This window comes from Sinocyclocheilus anshuiensis, unplaced genomic scaffold (assembly GCF_001515605.1).
Source record: "Sinocyclocheilus anshuiensis isolate Anshui unplaced genomic scaffold, SAMN03320099.WGS_v1.1 scaffold705, whole genome shotgun sequence".
NCBI classification, from domain to species: domain Eukaryota; kingdom Metazoa; phylum Chordata; class Actinopteri; order Cypriniformes; family Cyprinidae; genus Sinocyclocheilus; species Sinocyclocheilus anshuiensis.
In genome coordinates, this window is record NW_015536493.1 from 498817 (window position 1) to 514812 (window position 15996).

The following is a 15996-nucleotide window of genomic DNA, read 5'->3' on the forward strand; positions in this document are numbered from 1 at the left end:
AATTCAAGACCAATACATCATAACTGTAACTTCTGCTGAGAAACAAAATTTTTCTCATGCTTAATTTACAAATAAAAAATAACCAACGTAAAAGATTTAGTAACACAGACATTTGTTTTAAGTAATAAATGTCAACTAGGCTTGCCATAGACAAAGCAGTGCTCTCAGCTTTTTTTCAAATTCAATTAACCTGTGACACTGACCCGCCTCGGCGCGGTCCGGCGCTCTGATTTTACGCGCAAGCGTTGATTTTGTCTGTCTGTTTAACACGGGCGAACATGAGGTCCACATGACGCAAAAGAGCAGGATATTCCTCCAGGACAGTTTGAGGGTTACTTCTGCACCTGAATGCGAGCAGAGAGTGAGAACTCGACGAGAAAGATCGCGCAGGTGTTCAGCAGCCCGAACCTCGCGAAGAATGCAACTTCTCACCTGCGCATAAGGTAAGTCACCGGAGCCGCTTGCGATACGCTTGAACCGACAGTCTCCTGCTTCAAATCTAAAAATCTTTATAGGGAATGATAAAGTGTTGGGGCATTTAGATAGGTATTTAGCGCTTATATATGTGAGTAGATGAACAAGTGCATGACAAGTGCGTCTTTATTCTAACGGATGCAGAGAATACGTTACATACGCATTGTGTCCATTATTATTGGTCTAATCACGCTATAGATTGACATTGAGAAGATTCATAGTAGACTATTGAATTAGCATCATTCATCCTGCCCCCTGCAGTAGCTCTATAAGAATAGCTCACACACATGGAGGTGCTGCTGCCTGTGTCGTTTGGTTATATGTGGCGATTTCTATTAATATCTTTGCTCCATTTAAATCATCCCAACCCACTTTAAGTGCTTTATATCATGGGAACATTATGACATATCATGCAATTAACAGACTATGATATATAAACAGATTACTATAAATATGTAGACGTATTGTCAAATATTTCTGCATAGGTCTCACAGGAGCTTTATTTTATTTTAATGCATTTTTATTATTTGTTTTTTTATTAATATTATTTAAATGTTTATTTTTGTATTTTTCTCTTCTTTTTCCTTGTATCTTATTTAGCTATTTTAATATTTTGCTTTCTGAATTGTACAGTACTCAGCTGCTGTTTTAAATGTGCTATATAAACAACAATTGAACTATTTTCTAGTAGATACCTATAACTAGTAGATACCTATTAATTGATCATACATTTGAACTATTTTGGATAGATGTATGTGTCAGTTTATGTGGTGTCGGAACTAAACTGCATCCACATCGAACAATAACGACACTATTTCCTTCTGCTTATAGCTGAATTGAACTTGCTTATAATTTATAAACTTAACACAGTTATTGAACTGAACTGGGCTGTGTTTCCCAAAAGCATCGTAAGCCTAAGTTGAACGCAGCCCTGAACTAACTCTGAGCTATGACACTGTTGTCTTTGTAGATCTGTTTTACAGGAGAACTTGGATTTGTCTCGTATTTGATGTATTTCGTGTCACTGATTCTGTTTTTTTTTTTCCTGTTATTACTGTAAAGCTGCTTCGAAATAATCTCTATTGTATAAATCAGTATATTACTAAAGGTGGTTTCAAATGAATCAAAATCCTGTTTTTATTTGAGTTGGACTCTTGATTGGCATTTTCATCTCTCTGTCTGTTTCACTTTTCTCTTTCTTAGAGGCTGCAGGCCTATGAATGGGACTGTGCTGTGGCCAACACTGCTTTCGGGACTTCAGTCAAGACTATGTGCTGCCCATGTGCCACTCTGAATGCACTGGCCAGCTGTTTGCGAGAGCAGGGAGGGTGGGGCGGCCCACCGGGGGCGAGGTGGAAACAGGGCAATGCCCCCTCCGTTCCGGATCGCAGTGCTGGGAGCTCAGGGGGTGGGCAAGACGGCCATTGTGCAGCGCTTTCTTCACGATGACTACAGTGAGGTGGCGGTGTCCAGTAAGACACGGCGGATGCATCTTTCTGCCGCAGTGCTCAATGGTCATGTGCATGACCTTCAGATCACAGATTATCCAGCCATCAGCAGCTTTCCTGTCAGCTCTCTACAGGTACAGTAACCAACATACCACAACCCTGGACAGAGTCTAATAATATGACTCTGACCTGACCCTCTGTCAGGACAAGGTTTATAACATTTGAGGTACCCAAACGAACCCACCCATAGGGAAGGGAAATCACTAATGAGATCTCCGCAGTTGAATTCTGAGAGAAAATGACCCTGTGTGTCTCTAGAATTGCAGAAATCTGTAAAAAGTGTTATTGTAGTTGTAACAGTAGGGATCAATTTCTACCTGTTCTGGCCTAAAAATGACTAATTCATTTTTTTGTTTTATTTAGTTAAATAATGGCCATGAACTTGTCTTTTCCCCTGCGTGTCATATGTGGGGCTTTGTACATTTTAGGGAACACATCTAAGACATTTTTTACAGTGTGTGAAAAGATTGTCTACAGATCTAAATATCAACTCAAATATTTCACATCAGATATTTTGAAAATCATCTGTATGTGTGTCAACAGATGATAGTTATGATAGTTATTGATAGTTATGCAACTCTGTTATGCCTGTGTGAAAGTCACATGTTCATATTCATTTACAGCAGGTATTGATTCAGATAACAATAGTGGTAATAAAATTCACTGTACAAATAGTATGTTGTAGAAACAGTTTTGCTCACACTTTTTTTATGAAGTGTAATTGCTATCAAATGAGAATTCTTAATTTTTTAGCTGATTCTGATATGCAGTCTTGGACACTTATGTAAACTGTTAATTTTTTTTAAAGGCATAAAACCATGCAATGCAATGAAATGCTTAATTTAATCATATATCCATGCAAAACGGTCATTTTATAAAAATTGCATGGTTCATGCAAAATCTTCTAAGTCCTATGAGATATTCAGACGTAGCAACAGTGTCAGAGGGTGGAAGAGCTTTGCGAAGGGCCAATTAAGCAGAATGTTTTCAGTATTTTGATATGGGCTCTGTACGTTTATACTCACTGAGTGCTTTATTATAGTAGAATGGTTTATAATGAACCAGTAGCTTGAGAGCACATGGCTCTGTGTAACACTTGTGATTTCAGACAGCTCGAAAGGATAAAAGAGCCACTTGAGCAGCAGTTCACTTTTCTTTCTCAGTGGTGTCATAATGATTCAGTGATTTAATTAGTGACATTGGGAAGAGACGATTCTTTCATAACTTTACATCTATAATTTTATTCCCAACTGGAGTTTCCTGTCAGAGAACTAGAAGTTAGCTTGGGCTATCATTAACTAAGCGATTTAGACAACTGTTGCTTCAATTGCAAAAGCTAGCATTTCTCCTCAAACCATGTCCATTATAACCACAGTAACAGACTTCTACTAAAACATATCATTTGTTTGTAAATTGCTGAATGTGCCTTCAGTGTGCCCTCTATCTTCACATTCTATCTTTGTCTCATGTATCTTCACATGGCCGATATACACAAATAGATGGGGAGAATAAGAATAGGGTGCTCATCCTCTATCCTGTTTTTACATGTATTACCTGTTTTATGCTCCTATCTCCTTGAGTTTTAACTTATTTCCACAAGCAAATCAGTTGTAAACTAGCACATATTAATCAGTTCAGGTTTAAAGGTTCTGAATGAATCATCTGAACATGAGTAATTTGAATCTCATAATGTTATGAATGCTTAGTGTTATTAGTTGATACTTGTATTAACCCGTAAAGCCTATTCTAATTTTAACAGTTTATTGAAGCTTTAGACACCACATTGAAAAAAAAAAAATGTATATGAATATGTTTTTGGGTATCATATCTGATAAATCAGGCTTTTACAGGTGCATCTCAATAAATTAGAATGTCGTGGAAAAGTTCATTTATTTCAGTAATTCAACTCAAATTGTGAAACTCGTGTATTAAATAAATTCAATACACACAGACTGAAGTAGTTTAAGTCTTTGGTTCTTTTAATTGTGATGATTTTGGCTCACATTTAACAAAAACCCACCAATTCACTATCTCAACAAATTAGAATACTTCATAAGACCAATAAAAAAAACATTTTTAGTGAATTGTTGGCCTTCTGGAAAGTATGTTAATTTACTGTACATGTACTCAATACTTGGTAGGGGCTCCTTTTGCTTTAATTACTGCCTCAATTCGGCGTGGCATGGAGGTGATCAGTTTGTGGCACTGCTGAGGTGGTATGGAAGCCCAGGTTTCTTTGACAGTGGCCTTCAGCTCGAACTTTTCCACAACATTCTAATTTATTGAGATGCACCTATATATATTTGATACAGGAGACTATGGAGCTCATACTTGAGGAGGAAAAAACCCTCAATTTTATTCAGAGGTCCAAACTGAGCAGAAATACACAATTCGGTGCAGTTGCTGATATTTATATGAAATTCCGATATCTTGCAATGTAAAATAATGAGAAATTTGGTACATTTAGTAAACAGAACATTATAGCAAACTACTTAAAATCCATATAAATACCCAATAATATGTTGTAATAAGATGATATTTAAATGCTCAAAGCTCTGTAGTTTTTTATTAAAACGTATAATGCAATAAAACACAGTGATGATTGAGAGATAAATAAATGTTCCTTGATGTAGGCCTATCATATTTGATACTTAAATTTTAACATGTTTTCTAAAAGATAAATGTATGGATTATCAAGTTGCTTTAGTCTAAATAAGTTGATTAAGTAGATTTAGCAGTGGATTTATGTGGACATATGAATGAACTATATGAGTATGAAATATACTATTAATCAGACAACAGAAGGCATGTAGTACATTGTGTATAATAGGTTTGATCATGTTGATAGAGGACTTAGACATTTGTGTATGAAATATGATACAGTAGGCTAAGGTTAACTGAAGTTTGGATTTGTTTCCCATGATCAGGATGTTGTGTTGCTCTGTGTCTATGCAGGAATGGTCAGATGTTTGCTGTCGAGGCATTCGGAGCGCTCATGTCTACGTTCTGGTTTATGACATCTGCTGTTTCGACAGCTTTGAGTATGTCAAGACCATGCGGCAGCAGATCTTAGAGAACAGGTACGTGATGCGAATATAGCCTCATTTTATTCCTTCACACCTTTACATCTTTGCACCCTTCTCTCTTCCTACTGCGCTTTATCTGCTTATGCCTCTGTTTTTGTCTATTCTCTGCTTTTTTTTGTGCTACTTTATCTCCCTTATGTTTCCCAACCCTTCTTTTCTTTTCTTTTTTCAATGTTTGATGCTTGCTGTAATTACACTCAAAAGGCGAGACCCTTCTGTAATCATGGGCTGCCAGCACACTGGGTCGTTTCTTCATCATTTGGATCCAAATCAAAACAGAAATGCCTTCCCTTCTCCTCTGCTGATTGCAAAGGGCATGTAATGTCATCAAAAGCCAATTCAAAAGCCTCCGAGACTTTTTGCTTTGTACCAGAGTAGGTTTGATGATGATGATGATGCCTATTTGTGATTGTTTTGGCTGTGTACTAATGCGTGTTTGATATCTCTTTGATATCATTTACTGTTTGACTTGATATCCATATGTCAACACTTTTGACGAGGTGCTGCTTTAATTCATCATCACATTAATGTGAACAAACACCTTTTTTCTTGCTTATTAAATAAGTTGGTGTTTTATAGTCAATAACATACATATCTGAGCATCCCTTGCACTTGACATGTGAGACTAATTTGTTACACAGTGTCTTGGACCATCCACTACCAAATAGTGTGATTGTACAAGTAAAATAAACTATTCAAGAAACCATATTAATAGGCAGTATTTTTATTTAGTTAAAATATATAAAACATCATTAAAACAAGCTAAATGTTTTATAATATATATTTATATTGTCACAAACTGTAAATTATTATTGCACAGTTCTATTTATAAAATGAGATATTATAACTTTATCCGCATACATACAGCACACTCAAGTAAAGTGATATAGCAATTCGTAACTGCCTGATATTTTTTAATTTATCACAAAATGCAACTCTATTACCACCCAGCTCTTTATATAAAGTTGGATTTATAAGTACATCCAACTTTATCAACATTCATCGTATAGATAAGACGATATGTACTAACTGCTTGATTGCTTGTATCACCGCAATATAATAATATAATATAATATAATATAATTTGACTTGTTTTCAGAGAATAGATCTATGTACACAGTTAGGGTTTGTGAGATTTATGCTTAAAGATTAGAGAAATCTTTTTTAAATAACAGGTAAAATAACAAAAAATATTTCTTTATGCCCAGTTTGTATAAATTTGAATTGCTAAAGAGAGAACAAATTGGTTTGCAGAAAGAGGATAGGATCCGAGATGCCCTATGTATCAGAGTAATACACACAGTGACAGTGATGCTTCATCATTATTTAAATTCAGCTCAGTCACCGATTGGCTTAAACGGTCAGTGTGGGCGTCCGCGGTGAGCCTGTCACTCAGAGGCAGATTTATCGCAATCAATGGCGTCAGCTGTCATGCTTCGCTTCCGTCAAGGCCTGAGCTGTGAGGCAGGCGGTTCCGGTGACAAACATACATGTTTTATTGATCCAGGCAGAACACAATTAAGTCACCTTGGCCTGACACTGCCTCACAGCCTCTGCCGTAAAATACGCAGAGGATGGGCTGGTTCGATTCACTGATCTGATCTGCTAATACCCAACAGAAGTGAGTGTGCGGGCTGTCAATCGTTCCTGTGATAAGACAGACCCTGTTAGTGTGAGGAATTAAAAGAAAGACAGTTAATGAATCTTTGGTGAAACAATAGCCATTGTCCTCATCTCAGAGAAAGTTTTGTATTGAGCTCTGTTAACGTTTCTTATGGGTCCATGTACATTAGCTGTCCAAAATATACAATAACTGACAGCATTAAGGCATTGTAGGCATGTTATAATGACCTTGAAGACTGTTTCAAAAGCTGGGCAGCAACATTTTGTTGTCTTCTTAAGTTACCATCTTTTCTTTTTTTTTTTTTTTTTGGTGTGTGTTAAATTAAAATCTAACCCCACCAGCTAAAAATATTTATTGTGGTTTCATTGCTTCTCTCTTAAAATTACACGTATGTATAGCCATTCAATTCTGTGCCAACCAACCCCACAACCTGCACAGCATGAGTTTGTCAATAGCTTTACAATTGCACAGCATACCTTTATGAATAGGAAATATTTAGTGAAATGTAACTGTTTTTTCTTAGAAAAATAAAAATTGCATTTGCACCTACTATAAGTTGTGTTTGTTCCAAATGTTTGTTCCACCTTATTCAATGAAGAATGAAAATTGCGCCAAAGTGTCTCATGTATTTTCATCTGTTTTTTACTAAGCTTAGTCAAGCACTAAAAGTATAGATAATATAAATTCTGAATGGCTTTTTTACCCGTATTTACCGTATAGCACATATGCAGCTCAATGCAGTTGTAACAAGCAGTTATTTGAGTTACTGTTGCCTTTCTGTGAGCTTGAACCTGTCAGTCCTGTGTCTTGTGCTTTGTTCCCCACATGTTCCATGACCCAGTTTTCCCTCTTGTTTGATTGTGTTATTTGGTCCAGGTGTGTGTCATTAATTATCTTCATTTGTGCCAGTATTTAAAGTGTAGTTTGCCCTGTCTTCCTTTGTCCGGTATTGAATGTCTTCTGGTCTATGTATGTTCCTCCATGCTACGTGTGTTCTTGTCTGCCCTGTGTTACACCACCTGTGGATGATTAAAGACTGTGTTACTGAGAATTCTCCTGCGTCTCCGCGTTCTCGTTGCCCCTCGCTCCAGCACAGTAGCAGATCGTGACAGAACCAGTCTGGCCATTCTCCTCTGACCTCTGGCATCAACAAGGCATTTTGCCCACATTACTGCTACTAACTACATTTACATTTAGTCATTTAGCAGACACTTTTATCCAAAGCGACTTACAAATGAGGACAATGGAAGCAATCAAAATCAACAAAAGAGCAATGATATGCAAGTGTTATAACAAGTCTCAGTTAGCTTAACGCAGTACACATAGCCAGGTTTTTTTTATTAGGTATTTTCTATTTTTTGGACCATTCTCTGTAAACCCTAGAGATGGTTGTTGTGCATGAAAATTCCAGCCGATTAGCAGTTTCTGAAGTACTCAGACCAGCCCGTCTGGCATCAACTGATGCCAAGTTCAGAGTCACTTAAATCACCTTCCTTCCCCATTCTGATGCTTGGGTTGAACTTCAGCAGACCGTCTTGATCTTGTCTACAGTCCTAAATGTATTTAATTGCTGGCAGTGTGTTTGGCTGATTAGACATTTGTGTTAACAAGCAGTTGAACAGTGTTGATACAGGAGTGTATAGCGAGAGAGAGAGAGATGCACAGCAAAATCCCCAGAGTTAAATCAACTCTGCTCAGAGTACATATTGTCCCAATCTACAGAGTGTTAAAGTAACACTGAAGCAGAGTTAAAGTTAATGGGATAATTAAGCAATTAATTATTTAATGAGTGAGCATTAGTAAAGAAAACCCGCTGTTAACAATGTTGAAGATGAACAACTATCTGCTCAGGCTTTTAGACATAAAAATGTATCACATAATCCTCAACAGTGGTAACTCTGCTTCAGTGTTACTTTAACACTCTGTAGATTGGGACAATATGTACTCTGAGCAGAGTTTATTTAACTCTGGGGATTTTGCTGTGTGGTAATAAATTAACAGCAGTTTCTCCGATTGGTGGATTTTTCTTTAGGAGTGTAGTTATACAGGAATTTGGCAATTATTTATTTACTTTTTTTTATAAGGCTGAGAACAAGTTGACATGTGGCTTTTACAGTAGCACATATCATCACTTAACAATCACGATAAATATGTCTTGAAAGGTTTATTATAAGTTATTGCTATTATTTTCTCTATGAAGAAAATTAATGTTTTTATTTTCATAATCATTGTGGTGCTGCTGTGATTAATGTGTTGTGGCTGTACAACTTCACTGGAGGAGCATTATTTGGTGTGTGGAGTTTCTGCTTATGTAGAGCATCTCTAATTAGACGCCTATGGGATTCTGTTAAGGTTAGGACATAGACAGGCGGTTTTGGAACAGACCCTTTGAGTTTGTAAGTCCCCAATGGCAGTTAATGTTATAGTCCTTGCCTTTCAGTCAGATCATGTCAGTGAAGGATGAATTGATGTACGCTGCACAGCAATCCAGACTGACAGTCAAACCAGCTAAATTTGAAAGACTAAATGAATGAATCAAAGACTAGATTGAGTTAGTGAATGAATGAAGAATGAATGTGGTAATAAATGAATTCTGTTGCAGAGGGACTCTGCTGTGTTTGAGGATGAATTGAGTGTGTCAGAGATCAGAGAACAGAGCTGTCTGTCACAGACAATGACTGATGGACAATGCTGGTGGTTCCTGTCAATTCAAGACCCAGAGTCACCCGGTGACTGACAGCATGAGGTCTAGAGAGGTTTGGGGCTAATTGTGTTTACGATCCAATCTTCTTATCAGTACACGGACACACATCAGGCACATTTTCTGAGGTCAGCTTTGAATGACTCTGAAGTTCTGTTATGAATCCACTTCTTTGGACACCCAGAGCTGTAGCTGTTAGTTCACCGTTTTTTCCATAGAAGAGATCTATTTTTAGCTTTCCTGCCCAGTTTATATCAGTCCGGTGCAGCTCTGTGGAAAGCCTCTGTGAAGTGAAACAATTGGAAATCTATTTGTCTTTTTTCAGAGCTGTCAGAGGCACAGGTAATCTCAAACAGAGATAAGCGAGGAGACATGAGCTCTGCTCTCTGTTGGAGACAGGACGAGAGGCCGATAGAGCAGCCCAGCTCCCTGTACAAATGACGGCTTCACTTCCTGACAGCTTGTCACTGGAGCAGTCTGCACACGCAATACGTGCGGGAGGCTGCTTATAGTCACCAATGAGCTAAAGATCCTGTCTCAGACCAATTTCGCTGTAATTGGCATGCCATTTAATAAATTAAATTTGACTGGCTTTTTTATTTTTGGTTGTGTTTCAACACTGAACCAATGGTTTTCATATAAATGTAAGATTTAGTTTACTTTTATTTTTAATTTTAATTTATGTAATTTAAGCAGGTTATATTAATTTTCAGACAAAATGTATCCAGTAAAATAACCCAATAAGGCCCTACTGTATCATATTTGATACAAAAAAAATCGAAGGCCTCTGAATTATCAACATAATCAAAACATGCCTTCTGTCATCTGATAGATAATTCATATTTTTTTATCAAGTAAAAGGCCTCAGTGTCATTCTAAAAATGTCCACCCTCAGGTTGTAGTACTCATGTCTTTTTACTGTGAAATTTGGTTTTCATAAAGTAAACATAATAATAACTTTTATATTGTTCAAGATTAACTTTTACTGGACTGAATCAACTTAGGTTTACATGATTTTTTGTTTTTTTTAGAAAAACTGATGATTGTCCAAACTTTTTTGTAAAATTGAGAAATATTTATTTGTACATCTCTCAATCATTGCAAGCTATCATAAAGAATTTCATCTTACTTTATGGCCAAGCAAATATCATAAACTGGACCAACTATATTATATTTTTTGCTCAGTTTGGTGCTTTGAATTGAAGTGTTTTTTCCCCTCCTCAAGTGTGTGCTCCATATTATCATACTAGGCTATATGACCCATAAAAGCCTAATATATCAAATATGATATAAAAACCTTGAGTATGCTGTGCATATGCATTTTCTAACCGTGCATTTTCTGTGCATATGCAAACTTTTTTTTTTTAAGATTTTTGTTTTATATTTTGTCTAAAATTTCAAAAAACTATTTGTATTTCAAAATATTACATTTTTAACATATTTCATATGTCAGGCTTTACAGAATTAAATTTTTTCTCCACCAGTGAAAATAGTTCCGTAAGAATCTAAATACATATATACATAAATAAATACATAAAAACTAAAAATATTCTTGAAAATATAAATATTTTAATGTTCTGTTTAAGGACCCACCGATAGTCAGGAAATGTATGCCAGGGGATATGAATTTGTAAAATTATTTGTGTGTGAAGTGTGCAACAGTAGTATATACCAAATAACATAGCAAATGTCAATGTTTATTAATCTTTTTGAAAAACAAAGTATGGACAACCTTTATTATATATGAAAAATGATGCCTGTACATTTAGAATATAATGGAGATGTGTTTGGATTATAATTAGACATACAGGAGTATGTCAGTAAAATCTAATGTAATAATTTAAAATGTCTATTTTTAAAAACTTTGTTCACCCAAAAATGAATATTCTGTCATTATTTACTCTCTCTAATGTTATTCCTGACCTGCATGACTTTATTTCTTCTGCCCATGCTATGAAAGTTGATGCTATAGTGTTAGTCAAAATATCATCTTTGAATATCTTTTTTATAAAAAAAGGAACTAAAGAAAGGCTTGGAATGACATAAGTATAAGCAAATGATGACTGATGAATTTCTGTGCTTTTTCTGTGCATTCAGTGCATTCCCTTTTTCTTTAACACTGAACCCAAGATGCTGTTCCCATGCACAATGACATCAAATTATTATATGTATTATGCACAGGCAAATGCATAGATGTATACTGTGCACAGAAAGTTGCATAAATATCTGAAATTGAGCCCAACAGGCTGTGGGTATGATTAAATAATTTCTGCATCTTTAGTCACCTGAAAATTAATGTAGATTTCAATGGAGAAGTCGTGTAATCCTAAGCCATCAAAGGGCTAGTTGTGTCCTTGTATCATTTACACCTTTCAAAGCCCATTAACAAATATTTTCTAATATTTCAGTGTTGTGATGCAAGATCATCGCTTGCATCTGTGAAGTAACCACAGAGACAACAATTTGCCTAATTTCTCTATACAGAAAGAAAGACATTTGTAAAATGACATGCAAGATCCTGAAACAAACAGTTTAGGCATATTTAATAATATTTTTCACATCTTTCCTGCTGAAGATGAAGTGTGATACACAAGCTTTAGGTTTAGGTTCATTTTCAAGGTAACGGCAATACAGTTTGATTTGAAAAAGTCTTTCAGTGTGATAACTGTACCAAGGCTTTTCCTAGAAAGTTGAAAAGAAGTGATTTCATCTACACGAATGCCGCTGTTCTATATGTTGCCATGGATTTACACTAATATGCATCTTGATGCATGATATGCCACTTTATTCTGAAAGCATCCAGAATAGATGGATGCAAAGAGAGCTTCAGACAACACTGATATAGAGGTTGTTGGATTTGGCCCAGACCACATTAACTGTATCAGTCTGATGAAATTGCAAACCAAATTGATTCTCTTGATGAAGACATTCCACTTCATCAGATGCTTTACAGACACAAAAACATACGATCACAGCAGGACCTTTATAAAATATGCTATATTAAAATTTTATTAGAACCACATTTTATGAGCTGGAAAAACAGATAATGTAGTCAAATCTGTGTTGCCAAAATGAGAAACCATTAGTTTGTTGCCTTTTTCAAACTAAACATCTGGTTTTTTTTTTTTTTTGTTTTTTTTTTGTTGTTTTTTTATGTATTTATTTATTTTTTGCATGTCCGTAACAGAATGCTTTTGCAGAAAGACCAAGAGTCATGAGGCACAATGTCTGTTATATTTTCCATATATGTTTTATTTAGTATTATATTAAAAAAGAATTCAGATAAATTTCTTATTATTCGCCGATGCATGGCTGAAATTAAAATATTATGCTATTTTTTAGTACATAAGCATTAGCCCTTCCTTTGTGTGTTAATTTCAACATATCTTCTAACGTCAAATAGTGAACTAACAATTCAAAGACTTTTTTTTAAACAAACAACCAACATCACAGAAATACGTAAGGATGACCTGACATATGAATGTTGAATTCACTTTTAAATGTAGCTCTCCCAAAAATTAGAATTCTGTTATCATTACCAAAGCGTTTTTTCCAGAGGCTAGCATATTTTTTCAATTGTTTTCAATGGGAGCACTGCATTTTTAAAAAATGCCATGTCTTTTCAAGCTGAGTGCTGGGCAAACAATAGTGTGTTCAGTATTAGGATTTTTCAGTGTACTAATTTTGGCATTTAGGCATTTTATTACATATTTGTATGAATTATAGGTTTAAGTCATTTTAAGAGAAATAACAACATTATGTGCCAATGAGGTGGTTGTTTTGCAACATGGTGGACACAGTTCTGTTAAGTGTTAATAAAAGTAGACCTGCTGGTAAAGAAGTGACAGGTACAAGAAAAAAGGGAGAGACAGAGATATTGGAGAAAATGAAAAGGAAAAGGGAAGTGACGGTGCAGTTCAAGAGAGAACCTTTAACTATTTTCCACGGCCCCGACTAAAGATTTAGACCTTTTTATGTGATGGTCATACAAATAGGCTAATAGGGTTGTCCGTGTTTCAGAATTTGTTGTGAGTGTATGGAATAGCCTGAATGAGTGTGAGATTTCCCGGCCTGAAATTGTGTCCCAGTCCACCCCTGGTTAATATTTCTTGTCTCTGAGTATTCATGTCTGTACCAGATGGGAGTCCCGAACTACTACGAATATTGATATGAAAAATAATGCTTGCAATATTTAATTCACGATGCGTCTGCCACATTACTTCTGCCTACATTCAGTATCAAAGCATCTCACAGCTATGCGTTTTCAGCAGAGCGCCTGGCGTTTTCATCTGGCTTAAAACGCTTTTGTGAACACACGGCCTACCTCACTTTCATGTTGTTCCAGACCAGTATGACTTGCTTTATTCCATAGAATAAAAAAGAAGATATTTTGTGAAACATTTCAGTGTTTTTTGTCCATAAAATAGAAGTCAGTGGTCAACAAAACTGTTTGGTTACCGTCATTCATCAAAATATCTTCTTTTATGTTCCACAGGCGAAAGAAAGTCATACAGGTTTGAAACAACATGAGTAAAGTAGAGTGAGTAAACTATACTATACAATTTTTTTTTTCTATTGACATTTTGGTTCCATAAAGAAACTTTAACATCCATAACAACATACTGAAAGTTTTTTTTCTGTGGTGTCTGTGGAATATAATTAGATTTGAGCCATCTTTATATTTAGAATTGTTTTTGCTTTCTATATTTATAGCATGTGTGTATCTTTCCACAGAGTTATGGGCTCTGGAGAGACGCCCATTCTGATTGTCGGCAACAAACGTGATCTGCAGCGAGGTCGCGTCATCCCTCGACACAGCGTATCTGACTTAGTCCGAAAGAGCTGGAAGTGTGGATATGTGGAGTGCTCTGCCAAGTTCAACTGGCACATTTTACTGTTGTTCGGAGAGGCTCTCCGCAGCGTGGGTTGTGCCCGCTGCAAGCACGTCCATGCCACCATCCGTTTCCAGCGGGCGCTCAGGAGAGAGAGATGCGTCCTAATGTGAGCTCGCTGTTTCTCTTCTACAGAGCTCATTCTAAAGCGGTTTATGGCTATGGACACTCCATTATTGTGTGGGCAGCTGGAAGAGCTGTGATAACCCTCATGCCAAGGAACTTAACATTTGGGAGTCTAACTATGGACAGACAGATGTGGGCTTATAACAGGAAGTCCCTGTTGCTTCATTACTTAAGCCTTCAAACTGATGTCTCCGCTTTTGGCCTGGAAGAACACAACCAACACCTCTGCCTCTTATCTTAGAAATCCAAACTGCCAAAAGGCTGGTGGAAGACAACTAAATTCAGCTTTAATATTACGTTTAATACACTTGCTTATGTTCAGGCCAGGACAGCACATAGACGCTCCTCTATGCTTATGAGCTTAAGGATCTTCTAGTTCCTGCAAGCAGAAGTGTTTCCCAGCTCAGGTGCCATATGCAGGCACTGATTCGGCAATACACCACACAACACAAATTATACAAAGAATCTATGTTCTATGGATACTTCTGTGTTTTTAAAGGGATAGTTCACTGACAAATGGCATAATATACTCACCTCTGTGTTGTTCTAAACCCGTATGACTCTGTCATTTGTGGAACACAAAAAGAGAAATTTTAATAATGTACTTGTCGCTCTTTTCCATGTAGTTACATACAATGGGGAGCTTTCAAGCTTCAAAAAGGATGCAAAAAAACAAAAAAGATCCATACTGCTCCAATACCATACAATAGCTTTATATAGGAATTTTATGGGAATTCACCAAAAATCTTCCTCTTCAGTGAGCTTCAGTGATAACCCTCTGCTGCAATCAGGAGTTGAGCTGAGTTGAACTTGAACCAGGGGCCTCAATAAAATAAAATGTTGCATAGAAATTGTCCTACATTTGATCATACGATCATTTCTCAAATGTGCATACGTGTGATTTGGAGAATGAATGCATACGCTTCTCTTTTAGATGTTAAATTTATAAATAGCAAATTATCTTGAAATTGTGCGCAGCTGAATGGTTTCAGATTTCAACTTGTAAGCGCAGCCTAATTAATGTCATTAACATATAATAAGCAGCAGTCTACGTCCAAATCCTTTACTTGAGAATGATGAGCGACAAGAATTTCTTACATTTCTACTCAGACACTGAAAAGTGCATATACTGTATCTGCTTGGACACTGACATGGCAATAATCACTTTTCCACAGACCGTTTTTATAGATCTGAAAGTTGGTGTGGATTTTAGCGTACACACCCTCTAAAAACAGTTTTGTGAATCTGATCAACCTATTCATTGAAAAGATCTAATAAAGGTTCATTCATAATTTGGACATAGCTACTTCCAAGAGCTTGGACCTTGGGTAGATGTAAAGTTTTTCAGTGAAAAACAACTTGAATTTCAGTCTGTTTGTGATACAAAGCTCTTGAATGGCTTTGTAAGACTTGCAATATAGTGCAGTACAGTATTATTTAAGCATTATTTTTATACTATTATAATATTCATTCATATTTTGAATTAGCTTTTATTTTTATATTTTCAGTGTTTATTTTATTTGTCATTTTTATTAGTCATTATATATATATATATATATATATATATATATATATACAGTGGGTA

At 36.1% G+C, this 15996-nt stretch overlaps 1 protein-coding gene across 1 annotated transcript; it reads left to right on the plus strand.

The window, feature by feature from the left end:
• The first annotated feature begins 208 nt into the window (after positions 1 to 208).
• On the plus strand, positions 209 to 14957 carry LOC107685904 (ras-like protein family member 10B). The gene is made up of 4 exons (XM_016482640.1): positions 209 to 443; positions 1678 to 2056; positions 4938 to 5062; positions 14128 to 14957. The coding sequence occupies exons 2-4, from the start codon at positions 1769 to 1771 to the stop codon at positions 14396 to 14398; spliced, it is 684 nt and encodes a 227-aa protein (XP_016338126.1). The 5' UTR covers positions 209 to 443; positions 1678 to 1768; the 3' UTR covers positions 14399 to 14957.
• The last annotated feature ends 1039 nt before the right edge of the window (positions 14958 to 15996 follow it).

Excerpts from the sequence above, each read along its gene's own strand:
- LOC107685904 (XM_016482640.1), top strand. The coding sequence starts at position 1,769 with ATGCACTGGCCAGCTGTTTGCGAGAGCAGGGAGGGTGGGGCGGCCCAC. Across the intron at positions 2,057-4,937 it reads TTCCTGTCAGCTCTCTACAG|GAATGGTCAGATGTTTGCTG; the intron begins GTACAGTAACCA and ends GTGTCTATGCAG. Across the intron at positions 5,063-14,127 it reads CAGCAGATCTTAGAGAACAG|AGTTATGGGCTCTGGAGAGA; the intron begins GTACGTGATGCG and ends ATCTTTCCACAG.